This window comes from Scyliorhinus torazame, chromosome 13 (genome assembly GCF_047496885.1).
Source record: "Scyliorhinus torazame isolate Kashiwa2021f chromosome 13, sScyTor2.1, whole genome shotgun sequence".
In the NCBI taxonomy this organism is placed as follows: domain Eukaryota; kingdom Metazoa; phylum Chordata; class Chondrichthyes; order Carcharhiniformes; family Scyliorhinidae; genus Scyliorhinus; species Scyliorhinus torazame.
Genome location: NC_092719.1, coordinates 223,685,779 through 223,710,895, shown reverse-complemented (window position 1 = coordinate 223,710,895; position 25,117 = coordinate 223,685,779). Strand labels below are relative to the sequence as shown.

Genomic DNA, 25,117 nt, shown 5'->3' with positions numbered 1-25,117 from the left:
TTAATTTAAAGATTCTTTGTCACCCAGCCGGGGAATTTAAAACACCATTCTTCTGGATTCTGTCTCCTCTTAACTTTCATTTTTTAAAAAAAATATCCGCCTCTTTGTTTATTTACAACCTTTTTGTTCTTGTCCTGGTGCGTTCGGTCTGAACCTGGCTGTTTATTTATTTCTCCCGAATGTGTTCCTGGTTCAGAGACCCGCAGCTCCTGCAGACACGGCGGCGACAGGCAGAAGACACACACCCCACTCTCTCTCAGTGAATAATAATCCAACATTTCATTATAAACACAGTTACATAGCCACAGACACCCGCTTCAGATATTCCCAGGTTACATGCAGATTTGTATCCAATACACAGTCGGTATTAATAGTGAGGATGATTTCATGCTGAGGGTACATGTTTAATTTCTGTTCTTACACTGATATCGGATATTAAATATATTTCCTTATTTCATCTCCTCAACCTTGTTCGGCAAGTTTTCATCTGAAGTTTTCGCTTATATTTGGATACCTTATATAACACATGCATATTTCACTTGCATATTTCATATAATTCTCTAAATCCAATGTTTCTGGAATAAAATAAGGTTTGTAATCAATGCTAGGATGTTAATTACAGGCTCATTTGCGGGTGGACCGAAGTGTGGGTCAAGGATGGGTAAACACTCAGAGCATCTGATTCACCCTCCAGAATTAATCTGGTACACACTCTGTAATTAATCTGATTCACACTCCAGAATTAAAATGATACACACTCTGGAATTAATCTGATTTACACTCCAGAATTAAAATGATACACACTCTGGATTTAATCAGATTCACACTCCAGAATTAATGATTCAGATTCCAGAATTAATCTGATATACACTCTGGAATTAATCTGATTCACACTCCAGAATTAATGATTCACACTCCAGAATTAATGATTCACACTCCAGAATTAATCTGATTTACACTTCAGAATTAAAATTATACACACTCTGGAATTAATCTGATTCACAGTCCAGAATTAAGATGATGCGCCCTCTGGAATTAATCTGATTCACACTCCAGAATTAATCTGAGTCACACTCCAGAATTAATCTGATTCACATTCCGGAATTAATCTGATTCACACTCCAGAATTAATCTGATTCACATTCCGGAATTAATCTGATTCACACACCAGAATTAATGATTCACACTCCAGAATTAATCTGATTTGCACTGCAGAATTAATCTGATTCTCATTCCGGAATTAATCTGATTCACACTCTGGAATTAATCTGATTCACACTCCAGAATTAATCTGATTCACATTCCGGAATTAATCTGATTCACATGCCAGAATTAATCTGATACACACTCCAGAATTAATCTGATTCACACTCCAGAATTAATCTGATTCACACTCCAGAATTAACCTGATTCACATGCCAGAATTAATCTGATTCACATGCCAGAATTAATCTGATTCACACTCCAGAATTAATCTGATTCACACTCCAGAATTAGTTTGATTCACACTCCAGAATTAATCTGATTCACACTCCAGAATTAATCTGATTCACACTCCAGAATTAATCTGATTCACATGCCAGAATTAATCTTATTCACACTCCAGAATTAATCTGATTCACATTCCGGAATTAATCTGATTCACACTCCAGAATTAGTTTGATTCACACTCCAGAATTAGTTTGATTCACACTCCAGAATTAATCTGATTCACACTCCAGAATTAATCTAATTCACACTCCAGAATTAATCTGATTCACACTCCAGAATTAATCTGATTCACACTCCAGAATTAATCTGATTCACACTCCAGAATTAATCTGATTCACACTCCAGAATTAATCTGATTCACACTCCAGAATTAACCTGAATCACATGCCAGAATTAATCTGATTCACATGCCAGAATTAATCTGATTTACACTCCAGAATTAAAATTATACACACTCTGGAATTAATCTAATTCACACTCCAGAATTAATGATTCACACTCCAGAATTAATCTGATTTACACTCCAGAATTAGTTTGATTCACACTCCAGAATTAATCTGATTCACACTCCAGAATTAATCTGATTCACACTCCAGAATTAATCTGATTCACACTCCAGAATTAATCTGATTCACATTCCGGAATTAATCTGATTCACATTCCGGAATTAATCTGATTCACATTCCGGAATTAATCTGATTCACACACCAGAATTAATGATTCACACTCCAGAATTAATCTGATTTGCACTGCAGAATTAATCTGATTCTCATTCCGGAATTAATCTGATTCACACTCTGGAATTAATCTGATTCACACTCCAGAATTAATCTGATTCACATTCCGGAATTAATCTGATTCACATGCCAGAATTAATCAGATACACACTCCAGAATTAATCTGATTCACACTCCAGAATTAATCTGATTCACACTCCAGAATTAACCTGATTCACATGCCAGAATTAATCTGATTCACATGCCAGAATTAATCTGATTCACACTCCAGAATTAATCTGATTCACACTCCAGATTAGTTTGATTCACACTCCAGAATTAATCTGATTCACACTCCAGAATTAATCTGATTCACACTCCAGAATTAATCTGATTCACATGCCAGAATTAATCTTATTCACACTCCAGAATTAATCTGATTCACATTCCGGAATTAATCTGATTCACACTCCAGAATTAGTTTGATTCACACTCCAGAATTAGTTTGATTCACACTCCAGAATTAATCTGATTCACACTCCAGAATTAATCTAATTCACACTCCAGAATTAATCTGATTCACACTCCAGAATTAATCTGATTCACACTCCAGAATTAATCTGATTCACACTCCAGAATTAATCTGATTCACACTCCAGAATTAACCTGATTCACATGCCAGAATTAATCTGATTCACATGCCAGAATTAATCTGATTTACACTCCAGAATTAAAATTATACACACTCTGGAATTAATCTAATTCACACTCCAGAATTAATGATTCACACTCCAGAATTAATCTGATTTACACTCCAGAATTAGTTTGATTCACACTCCAGAATTAATCTGATTCACACTCCAGAATTAATCTGATTCACACTCCAGAATTAATCTGATTCACATGCCAGAATTAATCTGATTCACACTCCAGAATTAATCTGATTCACATTCGGGAATTAATCTGATTCACACTCCAGAATTAGTTTGATTCACACTCCAGAATTAGTTTGATTCACACTCCAGAATTAATCTGATACACACGCCAGAATTAATCTGATTCACACTCCAGAATTCATCTGATTCACACTCCAGAATTAATCTGTTTCACACTCCAGAATTTATCTGATTCACACGCCAGAATTAATCTGATTCACACTCCAGAATTCATCCGATTCGCACTCCAGAATTAATCTGATTCACACTCCAGAATTAATCTGATTCACACTCCAGAATTAATCTGATTCACACTCCAGAATTAATCTAATTCACACTCCAGAATTAATCTGATTCACACTCCAGAATTAATCTGATTCACACTCCAGAATTAATCTGATTCACACTCCAGAATTAATCTGATTCACACTCCAGAATTAATTTGATTCACACTCCAGAATTTATCTGATTCACATGCCAGAATTAATCTGATTCACACTCCAGAATTAATCTGAATCACACTCCAGAATTAATCTGATTTACACTCCAGAATTAAAATTATACACACTCTGGAATTAATCTAATTCACACTCCAGAATTAATGATTCACACTCCAGAATTAATCTGATTCACAGTCCAGAATTAAGATGATGCACCCTCTGGAATTAATCTGATTCACACTCCAGAATTAATCTGATTCACACTCCAGAATTAATCTGATTCACATTCCGGAATTAATCTGATTCACACTCCAGAATTAATCTGATTCACATTCCGGAATTAATCTGATTCACACACCAGAATTAATGATTCACACTCCAGAATTAATCTGATATGCACTGCAGAATTAATCTGATTCTCATTCCGGAATTAATCTGATTCACACTCTGGAATTAATCTGATTCACACTCCAGAATTAATCTGATTCACATTCCGGAATTAATCTGATTCACATACCAGAATTAATCTGATACACACTCCAGAATTAATCTGATTCACACTCCAGAATTAATCTGATTTACACTCCAGAATTAACCTGATTCACATGCCAGAATTAATCTGATTCACATGCCAGAATTAATCTGATTCACACTCCAGAATTAATCTGATTCACACTCCAGAATTAATCTGATTCACACTCCAGAATTAGTTTGATTCACACTCCAGAATTAATCTGATTCACACTCCAGAATTAATCTGATTCACACTCCAGAATTAATCTGATTCACATGCCAGAATTAATCTGATTCACACTCCAGAATTAATCTGATTCACATTCGGGAATTAATCTGATTCACACTCCAGAATTAGTTTGATTCACACTCCAGAATTAGTTTGATTCACACTCCAGAATTAATCTGATACACACGCCAGAATTAATCTGATTCACACTCCAGAATTCATCTGATTCACACTCCAGAATTAATCTGATTCACACTCCAGAATTTATCTGATTCACACGCCAGAATTAATCTGATTCACACTCCAGAATTCATCCGATTCGCACTCCAGAATTAATCTGATTCACACTCCAGAATTAATCTGATTCACACTCCAGAATTAATCTGATTCACACTCCAGAATTAATCTAATTCACACTCCAGAATTAATCTGATTCACACTCCAGAATTAATCTGATTCACACTCCAGAATTAATCTGATTCACACTCCAGAATTAATCTGATTCACACTCCAGAATTAATTTGATTCACACTCCAGAATTTATCTGATTCACATGCCAGAATTAATCTGATTCACACTCCAGAATTAATCTGAATCACACTCCAGAATTAATCTGATTCACACTCCAGAATTAATCTGATTCACACTCCAGAATTAACCTGATTCACATGCCAGAATTAATCTGATTCACATGCCAGAATTAATCTGATTCACACTCCAGAATTAATCTGATTCACACTCCAGACTTAATCTGATTCACACTCCAGAATTAGTTTGATTCACACTCCAGAATTAATCTGATTCACACTCCAGAATTAATCTGATTCACACTCCAGAATTAATCTGATTCACATGCCAGAATTAATCTGATTCACACTCCAGAATTAATCTGATTCACATTCCGGAATTAATCTGATTCACACTCCAGAATTAGTTTGATTCACACTCCAGAATTAGTTTGATTCACACTCCAGAATTAATCTGATTCACACACCAGAATTAACCTGATTCACACTCCAGAATTCATCTGATTCACACTCCAGAATTCATCTGATTCACACTCCAGAATTTATCTGATTCACACTCCAGAATTCATCCGATTCGCACTCCAGAATTAATCTGATTCACACTCCAGAATTAATCTGATTCACACTCCAGAATTAATCTGATTCACACTCCAGAATTAATCTGATTCACACTCCAGAATTTATCTGATTCACACGCCAGAATTAATCTGATTCACACTCCAGAATTCATCCGATTCGCACTCCAGAATTAATCTGATTCACACTCCAGAATTAATCTGATTCACACTCCAGAATTAATCTGATTCACACTCCAGAATTAATCTAATTCACACTCCAGAATTAATCTGATTCACACTCCAGAATTAATCTGATTCACACTCCAGAATTAATCTGATTCACACTCCAGAATTAATCTGATTCACACTCCAGAATTAATTTGATTCACACTCCAGAATTTATCTGATTCACATGCCAGAATTAATCTGATTCACACTCCAGAATTAATCTGAATCACACTCCAGAATTAATCTGATTCACACTCCAGAATTAATCTGATTCACACTCCAGAATTAACCTGATTCACATGCCAGAATTAATCTGATTCACATGCCAGAATTAATCTGATTCACACTCCAGAATTAATCTGATTCACACTCCAGAATTAATCTGATTCACACTCCAGAATTAGTTTGATTCACACTCCAGAATTAATCTGATTCACACTCCAGAATTAATCTGATTCACACTCCAGAATTAATCTGATTCACATGCCAGAATTAATCTGATTCACACTCCAGAATTAATCTGATTCACATTCCGGAATTAATCTGATTCACACTCCAGAATTAGTTTGATTCACACTCCAGAATTAGTTTGATTCACACTCCAGAATTAATCTGATTCACACACCAGAATTAACCTGATTCACACTCCAGAATTCATCTGATTCACACTCCAGAATTCATCTGATTCACACTCCAGAATTTATCTGATTCACACTCCAGAATTCATCCGATTCGCACTCCAGAATTAATCTGATTCACACTCCAGAATTAATCTGATTCACACTCCAGAATTAATCTGATTCACACTCCAGAATTAATCTGATTCACACTCCAGAATTAATCTGATTCACACTCCAGAATTAATCTGATTCACATTCCGGAATTAATCTGATTCACACTCCAGAATTAGTTTGATTCACACTCCAGAATTAGTTTGATTCACACTCCAGAATTAATCTGATTCACACTCCAGAATTAATCTAATTCACACTCCAGAATTAATCTGATTCACACTCCAGAATTAATCTGATTCACACTCCAGAATTAATCTGATTCACACTGCAGAATTAATCTGATTCACACTCCAGAATTAATCTGATTCACACTCCAGAATTAACCTGATTCACATGCCAGAATTAATCTGATTCACATGCCAGAATTAATCTGATTTACACTCCAGAATTAAAATTATACACACTCTGGAATTAATCTAATTCACACTCCAGAATTAATGATTCACACTCCAGAATTAATCTGATTTACACTCCAGAATTAAGATGATGCACCCTCTGGAATTAATCTGATTCACACTCCAGAATTAATCTGATTCACACTCCAGAATTAATCTGATTCACATTCCGGAATTAATCTGATTCACACTCCAGAATTAATCTGATTCACATTCCGGAATTAATCTGATTCACACACCAGAATTAATGATTCACACTCCAGAATTAATCTGATATGCACTGCAGAATTAATCTGATTCTCATTCCGGAATTAATCTGATTCACACTCTGGAATTAATCTGATTCACACTCCAGAATTAATCTGATTCACATTCCGGAATTAATCTGATTCACATACCAGAATTAATCTGATACACACTCCAGAATTAATCTGATTCACACTCCAGAATTAATCTGATTTACACTCCAGAATTAACCTGATTCACATGCCAGAATTAATCTGATTCACATGCCAGAATTAATCTGATTCACACTCCAGAATTAATCTGATTCACACTCCAGAATTAATCTGATTCACACTCCAGAATTAGTTTGATTCACACTCCAGAATTAATCTGATTCACACTCCAGAATTAATCTGATTCACACTCCAGAATTAATCTGATTCACATGCCAGAATTAATCTGATTCACACTCCAGAATTAATCTGATTCACATTCGGGAATTAATCTGATTCACACTCCAGAATTAGTTTGATTCACACTCCAGAATTAGTTTGATTCACACTCCAGAATTAATCTGATACACACGCCAGAATTAATCTGATTCACACTCCAGAATTCATCTGATTCACACTCCAGAATTAATCTGATTCACACTCCAGAATTTATCTGATTCACACGCCAGAATTTATCTGATTCACACTCCAGAATTCATCCGATTCGCACTCCAGAATTAATCTGATTCACACTCCAGAATTAATCTGATTCACACTCCAGAATTAATCTGATTCACACTCCAGAATTAATCTAATTCACACTCCAGAATTAATCTGATTCACACTCCAGAATTAATCTGATTCACACTCCAGAATTAATCTGATTCACACTCCAGAATTAATTTGATTCACACTCCAGAATTTATCTGATTCACATGCCAGAATTAATCTGATTCACACTCCAGAATTAATCTGAATCACACTCCAGAATTAATCTGATTTACACTCCAGAATTAAAATTATACACACTCTGGAATTAATCTAATTCACACTCCAGAATTAATGATTCACACTCCAGAATTAATCTGATTTACACTCCAGAATTAAAATTATACACACTCTGGAATTAATCTGATTCACAGTCCAGAATTAAGATGATGCACCCTCTGGAATTAATCTGATTCACACTCCAGAATTAATCTGATTCACACTCCAGAATTAATCTGATTCACATTCCGGAATTAATCTGATTCACACTCCAGAATTAATCTGATTCACATTCCGGAATTAATCTGATTCACACACCAGAATTAATGATTCACACTCCAGAATTAATCTGATATGCACTGCAGAATTAATCTGATTCTCATTCCGGAATTAATCTGATTCACACTCTGGAATTAATCTGATTCACACTCCAGAATTAATCTGATTCACATTCCGGAATTAATCTGATTCACATACCAGAATTAATCTGATACACACTCCAGAATTAATCTGATTCACACTCCAGAATTAATCTGATTTACACTCCAGAATTAACCTGATTCACATGCCAGAATTAATCTGATTCACATGCCAGAATTAATCTGATTCACACTCCAGAATTAATCTGATTCACACTCCAGAATTAATCTGATTCACACTCCAGAATTAGTTTGATTCACACTCCAGAATTAATCTGATTCACACTCCAGAATTAATCTGATTCACACTCCAGAATTAATCTGATTCACATGCCAGAATTAATCTGATTCACACTCCAGAATTAATCTGATTCACATTCGGGAATTAATCTGATTCACACTCCAGAATTAGTTTGATTCACACTCCAGAATTAGTTTGATTCACACTCCAGAATTAATCTGATACACACGCCAGAATTAATCTGATTCACACTCCAGAATTCATCTGATTCACACTCCAGAATTAATCTGATTCACACTCCAGAATTTATCTGATTCACACGCCAGAATTAATCTGATTCACACTCCAGAATTCATCCGATTCGCACTCCAGAATTAATCTGATTCACACTCCAGAATTAATCTGATTCACACTCCAGAATTAATCTGATTCACACTCCAGAATTAATCTGATTCACACTCCAGAATTAATCTGATTCACACTCCAGAATTAATCTGATTCACACTCCAGAATTAATTTGATTCACACTCCAGAATTTATCTGATTCACATGCCAGAATTAATCTGATTCACACTCCAGAATTAATCTGAATCACACTCCAGAATTAATCTGATTCACACTCCAGAATTAATTTGATTCACACTCCAGAATTTATCTGATTCACATGCCAGAATTAATCTGATTCACACTCCAGAATTAATCTGAATCACACTCCAGAATTAATCTGATTCACACTCCAGAATTAATCTGATTCACACTCCAGAATTAACCTGATTCACATGCCAGAATTAATCTGATTCACATGCCAGAATTAATCTGATTCACACTCCAGAATTAATCTGATTCACACTCCAGAATTAATCTGATTCACACTCCAGAATTAGTTTGATTCACACTCCAGAATTAATCTGATTCACACTCCAGAATTAATCTGATTCACACTCCAGAATTAATCTGATTCACATGCCAGAATTAATCTGATTCACACTCCAGAATTAATCTGATTCACATTCCGGAATTAATCTGATTCACACTCCAGAATTAGTTTGATTCACACTCCAGAATTAGTTTGATTCACACTCCAGAATTAATCTGATTCACACACCAGAATTAACCTGATTCACACTCCAGAATTCATCTGATTCACACTCCAGAATTCATCTGATTCACACTCCAGAATTTATCTGATTCACACTCCAGAATTCATCCGATTCGCACTCCAGAATTAATCTGATTCACACTCCAGAATTAATCTGATTCACACTCCAGAATTAATCTGATTCACACTCCAGAATTAATCTGATTCACACTCCAGAATTAATCTGATTCACACTCCAGAATTAATCTGATTCACACTCCAGAATTAATCTGATTCACATTCGGGAATTAATCTGATTCACACTCCAGAATTAGTTTGATTCACACTCCAGAATTAGTTTGATTCACACTCCAGAATTAATCTGATTCACACGCCAGAATTAATCTGATTCACACTCCAGAATTCATCTGATTCACACTCCAGAATTAATCTGATTCACACTCCAGAATTTATCTGATTCACACGCCAGAATTAATCTGATTCACACTCCAGAATTCATCCGATTCGCACTCCAGAATTAATCTGATTCACACTCCAGAATTAATCTGATTCACACTCCAGAATTAATCTGATTCACACTCCAGAATTAATCTAATTCACACTCCAGAATTAATCTGATTCACACTCCAGAATTAATCTGATTCACACTCCAGAATTAATCTGATTCACACTCCAGAATTAATTTGATTCACACTCCAGAATTTATCTGATTCACATGCCAGAATTAATCTGATTCACACTCCAGAATTAATCTGATTCACACTCCAGAATTAATCTGATTCACACTCCAGAATTAATCTGATTCACATGCCAGAATTAATCTGATTCACACTCCAGAATTAATCTGATTCACACTCCAGAATTGATCTGATTCACACTCCAGAATTAATCTGATTCACACTCCAGAATTAATCTGATTCACACTCCAGAATTAATCTGATTCACACTCCAGAATTAATCTGATTCACACTCCAGAATTAATCTGATTCACACTCCAGAATTAATCTGATTCACACTCCAGAATTTATCTGATTCACATGCCAGAATTAATCTGATTCACACTCCAGAATTAATCTGATTCACACTCCAGAATTAATCTGATTCACACTCCAGAATTAATTTGATTCACACTCCAGAAGTTATCTGATTCACATGCCAGAATTAATCTGATTCACACTCCAGAATTAATCTGATTCACACTCCAGAATTAATCTGATTCACATGCCAGAAGTAATCTGATTCACACTCCAGAATTAATCTGATTCACACTCCAGAATTGATCTGATTCACACTCCAGAATTAATCTGATTCACACTCCAGAATTAATCTGATTCACACTCCAGAATTAATCTGATTCACACTCCAGAATTAATCTGATTCACACTCCAGAATTAATCTGATTCACACTCCAGAATTAATCTGATTCACACTCCAGAATTAATCTGATTCACACTCCAGAATTAATCTGATTCACACTCCAGAATTAACCTGATTCACATGCCAGAATTAATCTGATTCACATTCCGGAATTAATCTGATTCACACTCCAGAATTAATCTGATTCACATTCCGGAATTAATCTGATTCACACACCAGAATTAGTTTGATTCACACTCCAGAATTAATCTGATATGCACTGCAGAATTAATCTGATTCACATGCCAGAATTAATCTGATTCACACTCCAGAATTAATCTGATTCACACTCCAGAATTAATCTGATTCACATTCCAGAATTAGTTTGATTCACATACCAGAATTAATCTGATACACACTCCAGAATTAATCTGATTCACACGCCAGAGTTAATCTGATTCACACTCCAGAATTCATCTGATTCACACTCCAGAATTAATCTGATTCACACTCCAGAATTTATCTGATTCACACGCCAGAATTAATCTGATTCACACTCCAGAATTCATCCGATTCGCACTCCAGAATTAATCTGATTCACACTCCAGAATTAATCTGATTCACACTCCAGAATTAATCTGATTCACACTCCAGAATTAATCTAATTCACACTCCAGAATTAATCTGATTCACACTCCAGAATTAATCTGATTCACACTCCAGAATTAATCTGATTCACACTCCAGAATTAATCTGATTCACACTCCAGAATTAATTTGATTCACACTCCAGAATTTATCTGATTCACATGCCAGAATTAATCTGATTCACACTCCAGAATTAATCTGATTCACACTCCAGAATTAATCTGATTCACACTCCAGAATTAATCTGATTCACACTCCAGAATTAATTTGATTCACACTCCAGAATTTATCTGATTCACACTCCAGAATTAATCTGATTCACACTCCAGAATTATTTCATTTCATTCTTAGCTCTACATCCAATAGTTCAAACCTGTGGTCACCCCATCGCCCGCCCCCCACCCAAAGCCCGCCATTATTGAAAGCCATTCTTTCATTCTCAAACAAGGCAAAATCACGTATAATCTAACCATAAACTTCCACTAAAATATCGTAAAATCATTGGCGGTCCAGAGTTGGGTTTGGAAAGGATCGATGCTCTATTTAGTCCCCAACAAACTGCTCTCTGGATTTGGCACGAAACTGGTTTACTCAAAACTATGAAACAGTAGGGCAGCACGGTGGCGCAGGGGTTAGCACTGCGGCCTCACGGCACTGAGGACCCGGGTTATATCCCGGTCCTGGGTCACTGTCCGTGTGGAGTTTTCACATTCTCCTCGTGTCGGCGCGGGTCTCACCCCCACAACCAAAGATGTGCAGGGTCGGTGGATTGGTCACGCTAAATTGCCCCTTCATTGGAAAAAAAGAATTGGGTACTCTAAATTTAAAAAAAAGAAAAAAAACTATGGAACAGATGAATTAGACTCCAAAGAGTGTAGCGGATTGTCACAGAATAAAAACAGGGTGAAGGAGAAATGTAGAAGAGGGTAAAGAAATGCAGAGAGAGGAACCTGGAGAAACAGAATCTCTCTCTCTCTCTCTCTCCTGGGTGTGATCAATCTTTGACATGCTCCACAGTATCTTTCTCTGATACTCTAACCCCATGCTCCAGCTCAATGTGATTGGTATTTCCCTTACCCCTTACCCCTGAGCCACCGAGCCTCTGGAATATGCTGCAGATTCAATAGTAACGTTAAAAGGGGGAGCGGAACTAATTGGTAACTCTTCGAAGGAGCTAGTCCAGGCAGAGAGCTGAATGGCCTCTTTCTGTGCTGCATCACTCTGAGATCACAGTCAGTCTCCAGCAATGGCATCTCCCCCTCCCCCACACCACTGGAGGATCTCTCCTAGTCTTTTCTCCATCAGTGGGAATGAGCTGAACCCCCACACAAAGACTGTGAACACACTGTTCAACTTCACCAGCCCCTCTCTCAGTCCCCCCACGATCTCTGTACCTTCATCCAGTCTTGGAGGAGCAGCTGTTTTCATAGATTATCATAGAATTTACAGTGTAGAAGGAGGCCATTCGGCCCATCGAGTCTGCACCGGCTCTTGGAAAGAGCACCCTATCCAAGGTCAACACCTCCACCCTATCCCCATAACCCAGCAACCCCACCCTACACTAAGGACAATTTTGGTCACGAAGGGCAATTTGTCATGGCCAATCCACCTTTCTCCTGTTAATATTGGGAAAATACCGAACCCCCCCTCTCCCCCGTCTGCCACAAACTCCATTCTCTTGTTGTCAATTCCATCCCCTTTCTGGCACGGCTGACTCAGATACGAGCAAACTCCTCATGGCCTTGAGATCCGATTTAATCCTGTGATCACCTCCTGACTCCTTTCCCACCTATCGGAAAGAATAGTTACTTCCACCTGTGAGAAATTGTTCATCTATGTCCCTTCCTCTGATGCTCAAATGCTCATTGATGTTCTAATTACCTCTAAACTCAACCATCCCAAATTCCTGACTGGCCCAACCACCATCCTCAACTCATCCCGGGCTCTATTCCCAAACCAAACTCCCACTAATTCCACTCATCCATCGCCCCTGGGGTAGGAAAGGTGGAGCCATGACAGCGAAAGGGGTGAGATTCGTAGCTGAAGTCAAGAGAAGGTAGGTTCCCCTTTTCCTTTGAAGGAATCCTGGAAAAGTCTCCCAGATCTGGGCACAACATTCCGTATTCCCGCTTTGTGGGGAGTCTGTGTGGGTTGTATCCGGACATCTCCCTTCATGAATTGACTCTATGTTGTCAATAATATTCCTTTCTCTTAAAATCAGACAGGTGGAAGTCAGAAACCTCTCGATGCGATGGAAGGTCTTGCAATCCTTCAGTTGGTAACCTGGCAACAGGGAGGGCAGTGCACACTCTCACCACCTGTGGTGACAACGGACCAGAGTTATACTGCTCCTTCCATGGTGGTGATCATCCTGAAGACCTCAGCTCCATCTGCAGACATACTGTGTGCTCCAAATGCAATTCTAACCAATCGGAATATTCCCACCCAGCCACAGACATGACAGACGATTCCTTCCACCAGCGGAGTAGGTGGTGGCAATCTGCCCAAGGGGTGCCCAGGGAGGAGGTCAGACTGGACCTGGAGACTGAATTCTACCTGACGCATACCATCCTGGTCTTTAAGTCACCCAGACCAGCAGCCATGATGCTGGAGCGGTCCCAGGACCATGGGCGGAGCTGGAAACCCTACAAGTACTTTGCCAGGAATTGTTCGGAGATGTTCGGGATGGTCGATGACACAGTGCAGGAGAGCTCACTTTGCACCTCCAGATACTCTGATCCATTGCCCTGTTCCAAGGGTGAGGTAAGAGTTTGAAAGTGACAACCGATGGCATCACATTGTCTTAGTTTAGGGTCACGTTGGCTCAGTGGATGCTCTCTGGCCTTTGAACCAGGAGGTTATGGGTTTAAATCCCACTCATAGAAGCATAGAATTTACAGTGCAGAAGGAGGCCATTTGGCCAATCAAGTCTACACCAGCTCTTGGAAAGGGCACCCTACCTAAGCCCATACCTCCACCCTATCTCCGTAACCCAGTAACCCTACCTAGCCTTTTTGGACACTAAGGGCAATTTATCACGGCCAATCCACCTAACCTGCGCATCTTTGGATGGTGGGGGAAAACCGGAGCACCCGGAGGAAACCCACGCAGACACGGGGAGAAGGTGCAGACTCCGCACAGACAGTGCCCGAGCCCACTCCAGAGACCTGAACACAAAACCCAGACTAACTCTGCCAGTGCAGTACATTGATGATCTGGAAGAAGGAACTGAAGGCACTGTTGCTAAGTTTGCAGGTGATACAAACATCTGTAGAGGGACAGGTAGTATTGAGGAAGCAAGGGGGCTGCAGAAGGATTTGGACAGGCTAGGAGAGTGGGCAATGAAGTGGCAAATGAAATACAATGTGGAAAAGTGTGAGGTTATGCACTTTGGAAGGAGAAATCTAGGCATAGACTATTTTCTAAATGGGGAAATGCTTCGGAAAGCAGAAGCACAAAGGGACTTGGGAGTCCTTGTTCACGATTCTCTTAAGGTTAATGTGAAATGAAATGAAAATCGCTTATTGTCACAAGTATGTTTCAACTGAAGTTACTGTTAAAAGCCCCTAGTCGCCACATTCCGGCGCCTGTTCGGGGAGGCTGGTACGGGAATTGAACCGTACTGCTGGCCTTCCTTGGTCTGCTTTCAAAGCCAGTGATTTAGCTCTGTGCAGGTTCAGTCGGCAGTTAAGAAGGCAAATGCAATGTTAGCATTCATGTCAAGAGGGCTAGAATACAAGACCAGGGATGTACCTCTGAGGCTGTATAAGGCTCTGGTCAGACCCCATTTGGAGTATTGTGAGCAGTTTTGGGCCCCGTATCTAAGGAGGGATATGCTGGCCTTGGAAAGGGTCCAGAGGAGGTTCACAAGAATGATCCCTGGAATGAAGAACTTGTCGTATGGGGAACGTTTGAGGACTCTGGGTCTGTACTCGTTGGAATTTAGAAGGATGAGTGGGGATCTTATTGAAACTTACAGGATACTGCGAGGCCTGGATAGAGTGGACGTGGAGAGGATGTTTCCACTTGTAGGAAAAACTAGAAGCAGAGGACACAATCTCAGGTTAAAGGGACGATCCTTTAAAACAGAGATGAGGAGGAATTTCTTCAGCCAGAGGGTGGTGAATCTGTGGAACTCTTTGCCGCAGAAGGCTGTGGAGGCCAAATCACTGAGTGTCTTTAAGACAGAGATAGATAGGTTCTTGATTAATAAGGGGATCAGGGGTTATGGGGAGAAGGCAGGAGAATGGGGATGAGAAAAATACCAGCCATGATTGAATGGCGGAGCAGACTCGATGGGCCGAGTGGCCTAATTCTGCTCCTATGTCTTATGGTCTTATAGTACTGAGGGGGTGCTGTATTGTTACATGTGCCGTTTATCACAAGAGATTTTAAACCAAGGCCCCACCCGCCCTCTCAAATGGATGATAAAGATCTGAAGGATTCATTTTAAAGAACAGAAAGGGAGTTCGCCCCGCTGTCCTGGTGCTAATATTTATCCCTTAACCAACATCACTAAAACAGACTATCTGGTCATTGGCACATTGCTGTCATGGGATCTTGCTGTGCTGCATTTCACATATCAAAACAGTGAGCAAACCTCAACAAGTGCTCATTGCCTTGGGACTTCCTAAGGATCAGAAAGGTGCCATAAAAATGCAGGTTTGGTGGCTTAGCATTCTGGAACTTGAATACCGTTGAAAGGGAGGGATGTTAAAAGATCAAAGTAAGCGGTTTACAATGTAGTAAGCCTGAGGATTGGGAGCATTTTGGAATTCAGCGAAGGAGCACAAAGAAAGTGGGGCGAAATTCTCCGTTATCGGCGGAAACTCCGCCGATCGGCGCAAAAAACGGCGCAAATCCCACTTGCGTCACGTCATAAAAATGGGCCGATAGTCTGCGGCCCGAAATGGGCTAGCAGCGACGTAACGGGATCCGCGCTTGCGCAGTGGTTCACGCCGTGCAGCGTCATACGCGCTGCACGGCGTGACGGCTCATAAGGCCGCGCAGCTCCCCCCCCACCCGACCGGAACAGCCGACCGCAACACCCGACTTGATGGCTGGCCGTCGCTCAGCCCCGAGGTTCGAGTCACGCGATGTGGAGGCGCTCCTGGATGCGGTGGAGCAGAGGAGGGACGCCCTGTATCCCGGGCACGGCCGCAGAGTTGCCCCACGCCACAGCCGGCGTCTGTGGAGGGAGGTGGCAGAGGCCGTCACCGCTGTGGCCCTGACACCACGGACAGGCACCCAGTGCCACAAGAAGGTGAACGACCTCGTCAGAGCAGGCAGGGTGAGCGTCCCCCATATCCCCCATATCCCCTCTCCCCCAAATCCCCCCCTCCCCCATATCCCCCATATCCCCCCTCCCCCATATCCCCCATATTCCCCCCTCCCCCATATCCCCATATCCCCCCTCCCCCATATCCCCCCTCCCCCATATCCCCCCCTCCCACATATCCACCCTCCCCCATATCCCCCCTCCCCCATATCCCCCATATCCCCCCTCCCCCATATCCCCCCCTCCCCCATATCCCCCCTCCCCCATATCCCCCATATTCCCCCCTCCCCCATATCCCCCCTCCCCCATATCCCCCCTCCCCCATATCCCCCATATCCCCCCTCCCCCATATCCCCCCTCCCACATATCCCCCATATCCCCCCTCCCCCATATCCCCCATATCCCCCCTCCCCCATATCCCCCCTCCCCCATATCCCCCCTCCCACATATCCCCCATATTCCCCCCTCCCCCATATCCCCCCTCCCCCATATCCCCCATATCCCCCCTCCCCCATATCCCCCATATCCCCCCTCCCCCATATCCCCCATATCCCCCCTCCCCCATATCCCCCCTCCCCCATATCCCCCATATCCCCAAGTGAATCCAGCCCTAACCTTAACCTCTGCAATGCACGCGCAACCGATGGCGTGCATTCATATACCTGCCTAACACTGTTGCCTTTTACCCCTGCCACCACCCCCCCCCCCCCCCCCCCCAGGAGAAGCGCGCACACAACAATAGGGAGCATGTGAGGACTGGAGGAGGGCCCGCTGATGAGAGGCCACTGACCGTACACGAGGAAAGGGCCCTGGAACTGGCTGGCGGACCTGACGACCGGGAGGTTGCTGATGCAGAGGTCGGGGCCCCACGAGCAAGTGAGCCACCAACAGCCCGTCCCCATATCCCCCCTCCCCTATATCCCCCTCTCCCGTATCACCTGATCACTGCCTGATGTCTAACCATGCATGCTTCATTGTGTATCGCAGGACCAAACGTCCAGGCACCCATCCCCGCAGATGCAGACCGCCCGCAGGATGCCCCTCGGAGACCACGGGAGACGGAGAGACCCGAACCCTCCAGCATGCGACGCCCGCAGGATGCCCCTCGGAGACCACGGGAGACGGAGAGACCTGGAGCAACAGGGAGACGACACCCCCGTCACGTGCGGGAGCGACCACCCAGCGATGAGGGGGGCAGCCACAGGCCCCCGTCACATCCGAGCCAGGACACCACTACCCAGGACACCACTATCCAGGACACCCCTACCCGGGACACCACTACCCAGGACACCCCTACCCGGGACAGCACTACCCGGGACAGCACTACCCAGGACACCCCTACCCGGGAAGACGAAATACCGGACAGTGACTCAGAGTGGATGGGTGGAGACGAACCCCCACCCCAAAGTGCCATGGACTCAGAGTGGGACGAAGAGCACGACACAACGCCACTGCTGTCACCAACACCCTCCACCATCGCAGAAACACTCACCACGGTTGGGCACTTTAGTGATGAGGCGTCTGGTACACTCACTGGTGCGCACAACACAGCCGTCCCGGTACAGCAGGTGGAGGTAGGAGCAGCAGAGGGACCGGGCGGTCGGAGGGCAGCCCAGGCCAAGCGAACATCTGCCGCCCAGATGGATCCCGGGTTCCTGCAGTTACCACACCCACACATAGATCCGATGCAACCACCGACACGGAGACGAGCGAATAGGGTGACGGGTGGCTTGCGGCGGCTGCGGTCGCAGGTGGAGGAGTCCACCCGCGTCCAGGAGCTGGGAGTGGTCCCGGTCATGCGTGCCACCCAGGCTGACACCGCACGGGTGGCGTCCGCGGTGGAGGCAATGGGTGCGACGGTGTCAGACATGGGGAACGGTTTGCGAGGCCTGGGGCCTTCCGTGCAGGCGGCGTCTGTGGCCCAGGAAATGGCTGCCCTCTCACAGGAGGCCATGAGCCAGTGCCAGCGCCAGATGGCAGAGGCGCTCAACGCCATAGCCCAGTCTCAGCAGGCCATGGCCCAGTCTCAGCAGGCCATCGCTGAGGGCATCGGCGCCAGTGGCCATGTGCGAGCTGGCGTCGCACTGTCGCAGACAGGGTTCGACAACCCCCTGGGCTCCATGGCTGCAAACCTGCAGACCCCTGTCGATACCAGCACGGGCCTCCAGGACTGGCAGCGCCAGATGTCGGGGGCGCGTCGGATGGCCAGTCCGTTCGCATCCCCCACCCATGTAGAGGCCTGGGGGCCATCGGGCACCCCGAGGGAGGAGGAGGTGGTGTGGTCCATCCCGGCTCCCTCTGTAGGGGAGGTCCCGGTACACCGCGACACCTCGGACTCCCCCCCTTCCGTCCCAGGTGCATCGGGTGGGCAACGGGCAGGACAGGCTGGCAGCTCGCCATCCCAGTCGCCCGGGCCGCAGCCTGGCCCATCTAGGCCAGGACGCCCCAGGAAACGGCCGCCAAAGGGATCCAGTGTCAGAGGGCAGGAATCACAGGAGTCCACCTCCAGTTCTGCTGTACCGTCTGGGGAACCACGTAGACGTAGTCAAAGGGCCCGTAAGGCCAAACAATTAGACACTGAGTAAGTTGGCACGGGTGCAGGGCACAGATGAGTTTTAGGCGCTAGGGCACGTGCATGAACTCCTTTGGTTATTAAAGTCAATGTTACACCTACCGAAGCTGCCTTTATGCTCTGTCCAAAGTGTGCGGGGGTGTCATGTACGTTGAGCGCAAGTGTGTGTGTGAGGGGTGGTCTTACCTCAGCCCCAGGTGAGTCTGCCCCCTTCCCCCTGGGCCGCCATCAACATCCCCCGGGCAGAGGACGGGACCGTGCGCTGCAGTATCACAGCCGCATGCAGGGATGGTCCGGGTGGATGGTGGTACTGTGGCCATGGGTCAGACATAGTCCAACGATGTAGAGCCAGGAGCTCATCGGAGGCGGGCTGTCATCATTCTCCATGGCCTGCGATAGACACGCGTCCACCCGCAACTGGGTGAGCCCGGCCCGTTGTGCCGCCGGTGGATCGGCAATTGGGAGTGGGGGGGTGGTGTGCATGCGGGTGGGGTGTGTGGGGTTGGGGAGGGGGGTGATGGTGCTGGGTGGATGGATGGGTGGGGGGTGTGGGTGGTCGGCTGTTGTCATGGTGTGCGGTCTGTGGCCATACTACCCGATTCCCACGCCCATCTAGTCAGTGAAGCGGGCGTCTATCAGTCTGTCCCGTGCCCGCTGGGCCAGCCGGTAACGGTGGACAGCCACCCGTCTGTGTCTACCCCGTCTGCCCTGACCATTGCCCCCATCCCCCTCATCTGGGGAGGACTGGGCCTCTTCCTGCTGCTCCTCCACTCCGCCCTCCTCTGCCTGCGGCACATCGCCCCTCTGCTGGGCTATGTTGTGCAGGACGCAGCACACCACAATGATGCGGCCGACCCTATCTGACCGATACTGGAGGGCGCCCCCAGAGAGGTCCAGGCACCTGAAACGCATCTTCAGCACGCCAAAGCACCTCTCGATCACTCCCCTTGTCGCTACATGGGCATCATTGTAGCGGTTCTCCGCCTCATTGCGTGGCCTCCGTATAGGCGTCATCAGCCACGATCGCAATGGGTAGCCCCTGTCGCCCAGCAACCAGCCCCTCAGCCGGGGATGGCGTCCCTCGTACATGCCGGGGATGGATGACCGCGACAACACGAATGAGTCGTGTACACTGCCTGGGTAACGGGCGCAGACGTGCAGGATCATCATGCGGTGGTCGCAGACCACCTGTACGTTCATCGAATAGGTCCCCTTCCTATTAGTGAACACGGCCCTGTTATCTGCAGGTGGCCGCACGGCGACGTGCATCCCATCGATCGCGCCCTGGACCATGGGGAACCCGGCAATGGCAGAGAAGCCCACGGCCCGGGCATCTTGGCTGGCCCGGTCCACGGGGAAGCGGATGTAGCGGTGCGCCATGGCATAAAGGGCATCTGTCACTGCCCGGATGCACCGATGCACCGATGTCTGCGATATGCCGGACAGGTCCCCACTCGGTGCCTGGAATGACCCCGTTGCATAAAAGTTCAGGGCCACCGTAACCTTGACGGACACGGGGAGAGGGTGTCCCCCGCCAGTGCCACGCGGTGACAGGTGTGCCAGCAGGTGGCAGATGTGTGCCACGGTTTCCCGGCTCATCCGGAGTCTCCTCCTGCATTCCCGGTCCGTGAGGTCCTGGTATGACTGCCGGGGCCGGTACACACGGGGCGCCCTCGGGTGCCTCCGTTGCCGTGGGGCCGCGACGTCCTCCTCCCCCTCCTCGTCCTGTCGGTCAGGTGTCCCTCCAGCCTGGGCGGCTGCCGCCTGCCCCTCTGCGGCAGCCTGCGCCGCCTCTCTGGCACGCTCCTCCTCCTCCTCCTCCTCCTCATCCAGGGCAACATAGACATGAGCGGCTGCCACCACGGCGGCCAACATCGCTGGATGATCTGAAAACATGACGACCTGGTGGGGGGGAGGGGAACGACGACATGTCATCATTGCCCATATCCCCTCCTCCCCCCAGCCAGGTGGCATGGACCGCATGGGTCCAACTGTTGGAGGCTGGCACCTGGCCAGGTGGACCAACTCATTTGCCCTCCCATCACCCACCCCGGCACGGACCCCCCCCCCGCCCCAACCTCCACCCCAGCACGGACCCCCCCCCCCCAACCTCCACCCCGGCACGGACCCCCTCCACAACCCCCAACCTCCACCCCGGCACGGACCCCCTCCACAACCCCCAACCTCCACCCCGGCACGGACCCCCTCCCCAACCCCCAACCTCCACCCCAGCACGGACCCCCCCCCCCCAACCTCCACCCCGGCACGGACCCCCTCCACAACCCCCAACCTCCACCCCGGCACGGACCCCCTCCACAACCTCCACCCCGGCACGGACCCCCTCCCGGCACTCCCCCGGAGCCCAGCCTACTCTAACCACCCCCCCCCCCCCCCCGCCGCACACACACACAAGCCGAGACACACCTCTTCTCAGGCAATCAGTCTGCGGCCACGCCATTTCCTGCCCAGAGCCAACCCCCCAGGCCGTCACTCACCTCCTCGCTGGTCGGCGTGAGCCTGGAGCACCGGGTCACGCCGATGAAAAGGAGGTTTGATTGACGTCGACGTGAACGGTCATCACGTCGACGGGACTTCGGCCCATCCGGAAGGGAGAATATCGGCAGGCCGAAAATCGGCTGCCTTGCGCAGGCCCGTGACATTCTCCGCGGCAGCGGCGCCATTAACGCCCCGCCGACTTTTCTCCCTTCGGAGACTTCGGCGGGGGCGGGGGCGGGATTCACGGCGGCCAACGGCCATTCTCCGACCCGGCGGGGGGTCGGAGAATGACGCCCGTGATTTGGAGCGAGAAAATAGAATATGAAAATAAACTAGTGAGAGACATATAAATGGACTGTATAAGGTTCTGTGGTAGGTAAAAAGGATCTAGGGCGTCATTTTCCGCCGGCGGGAGTCTCCGTTTTGCCGGCGCCCGGGGGTTTCCCGACGGCGTGGGGCTGCCCCACAACGGGAAACCCCATTGACCGGCCGGTGTTACGGAGACTCCCGCCGGCCGGTCGGGGCAGAAATGTGGCGGGGCGGGTAGGAGAATTTTGCCCCAGGTTAGCAAAACATAACTGGGTCCATTCCAGGCAGAATCGGGAGAATTCTAAATATTTTTATTTTTACTGGTTTTGCATTTATGCAGCTCATGGTGCAACATTTGTTACAGCATCTTACAGCCGTTGAGAAACCGTTTTATCTTCGAGCCCCGCTCTTGGGCTCGGAGGTGTACTGCTCCCGGTAGAAGGTCGCAAAGGCCTCGTTGATCTTACCTGGCACTGGGACTAGTTTATCGTTCCTGTCCTTCCCCTGGGCTACCCTCATTGCTGCCTGCTTTCTCAGCTGGCGGCTGGCCTTATCTCCATGTTCTAAAAGGACCCCTGCGTCTGGCGGAATTGGTTCTCTGCTTTCTCAGTGAGAACTGGTCAAATTCCATTTGTAGCCTTTTCCTCTCCACAAGAGGCTCCACAGTCAGGGCGGGAAGTACGGCCAATCCACATCCAATATGGAGTCGATCAGCCATTGCCTAGCCGCCCTCTCCTTCCTGTCCCTGAGTGCCCTGTCCGCTATTATTGCTCCCCTTATCACTACCTTCAAATGCCTCCCAGAGAGTGGAAGGTGAGTCCTCCCCATTCTGGTTGCAGGCTACCTACCCGTTAATGGCTTGTGACATTCTCTTGCAGAACGCCTTGTCGGTGAGGAGGGATGTGCCCAGCCACCATGGGGGGCAATAGGCCCGGCCCGTCTGCACCCTCACGTCCATGTGGTGTGGTGCGTGGTCAGAGATGACTATTGCGAAGGATTCCACCCTTACCGCCCCTGGAAGCACCTTTTTACCCACTGCAAAGAAGTTGATGCAGGAATACACTCTGTGAACTCGGGAGAAGAAGGAGAGCTCTTTCTCCCTCAGATAGTTGAACCTCCACTGGTTCCCCCCCTTGTGCGGGATCATCCATACTTACCTCGTGGATGTGCCCCTGCACGCCAGTGTTTCCCGTTTTTAGGGGCCATCCAAGTTGGCCCCCGCTGTCTTCTTCATTTGAGCCAACCCCATGTGGAACCTGTTGTGACCAGCGTTCACAGATAGGGGGCGGAGGCCACCCAGCTGGAGCTCGTTACAAATGAACATAAAAGCCAGCCCAAAGCAGGGCACTGGTGTGGCTACTTCTCCCAGCCAGGATTGGAGCGAGAGCAAGTTGCTGCCTTGAACGGACTATTGTATATCGTTAAATAAATCTGTTTTCTTACTGCTGACTTCCTCAAGTTACGATATTGTCAGATTAGTTGTGTTATTAATGATGAAGACTTTCAGTTCCCAAGCCAAAAACTGAAGAATGCATTGGTTGAAGAGGAGCTATACACTTGGGAAACTAGAACTCCAGAATAAAGAGATGGGGTGAGAAAGATAGGCTGGATGAGCAGATGGGAGAAGAATTATAGATATCATAGAATTTACAGTAAGAAGTCTTACAACACCAGGTTAAAGTCCAACAGGTTTGTTTCGATGTCACTAGCTTTCGGAGCGCTGCTCCTTCCTCAGGTGAATGAAGAGGTCTGTTCCAGAAACATATATATAGACAGATTCAAAGATGCCAAACAATGCTAGGAATGCGAGCATTAGCAGGTGATTAAATCTTTACAGATCCAGAGATGGGGTAACCCCAGGTTAAAGAGGTGTGAATTACATCAAGCCAGGACAGTTGGTAGGATTTCGCAGGCCAGATGGTGGGGGGGTGAATGTAATGTGACATGAATCCCAGGTCCCGGTTGAGGCCGCACTCGTGTGTGCGGAACTTGGCTATAAGTTTCTGCTCGGCGATTCTGCGTTGTCGCGGGTCCTGAAGGCCGCCTTGGAGAACGCTTACCCGGAGATCAGAGGCTGAATGCCCTTGACTGCTGAAGTGTTCCCCGACTGGAAGGGAACATTCTTGCCTGTTGATTGTTGCGCGATGTCCGTTCATTCGTTGTCGCAGCGTCTGCATGGTCTCGCCAATGTACCACGCTTCGGGACATCCTTTCCTGCAGCGTATGAGGTAGACAACCTTGTCACATTACATTCATCCCCCACCATCTGGCCTGCGAAATCCTACCAACTGTCCTGGCTTGATGTAATTCACACCTCTTTAACCTGGGGTTACCCCATCTCTGGATCTGTAAAGATTTAATCACCTGCTAATGGTCGCATTCCAAGCATTGTTTGGCATCTTTGAATCTGTCTATATATGTGTTTCTGGAACAGACCTCTTCATTCACCTGAGGAAGGAGCAGCGCTCCGAAAGCTAGTGACATCGAAACAAACCTGTTGGACTTTAACCTGGTGTTGTAAGACTTCGTACTGTGCTCACCCCAGTCCAACGCCGGCATCTCCACATCAAAGTTTAAAATAACAATGACTGTGCTCGGAGCCTCCACATGAGTAATTGAACCACATTTTATTAAATGCTGCTTCTAATATTGAGAAATAACTAAGAACCC

The 25,117-nt window shown here is 46.0% G+C and overlaps 1 protein-coding gene across 2 annotated transcripts in view; it reads left to right on the top strand.

The window, feature by feature from the left end:
* Positions 1 to 25,117, top strand: part of LOC140388636 (netrin-4-like) — a 77,934-nt gene that overhangs the window by 524 nt on the left and 52,293 nt on the right. For both annotated transcript variants that reach the window (XM_072473092.1, XM_072473091.1), the window contains exon 2: positions 14,014 to 14,555. In XM_072473092.1, the coding sequence (XP_072329193.1) occupies positions 14,014 to 14,555 (542 nt within the window). The remainder of the gene's footprint in view (positions 1 to 14,013; positions 14,556 to 25,117) is intronic.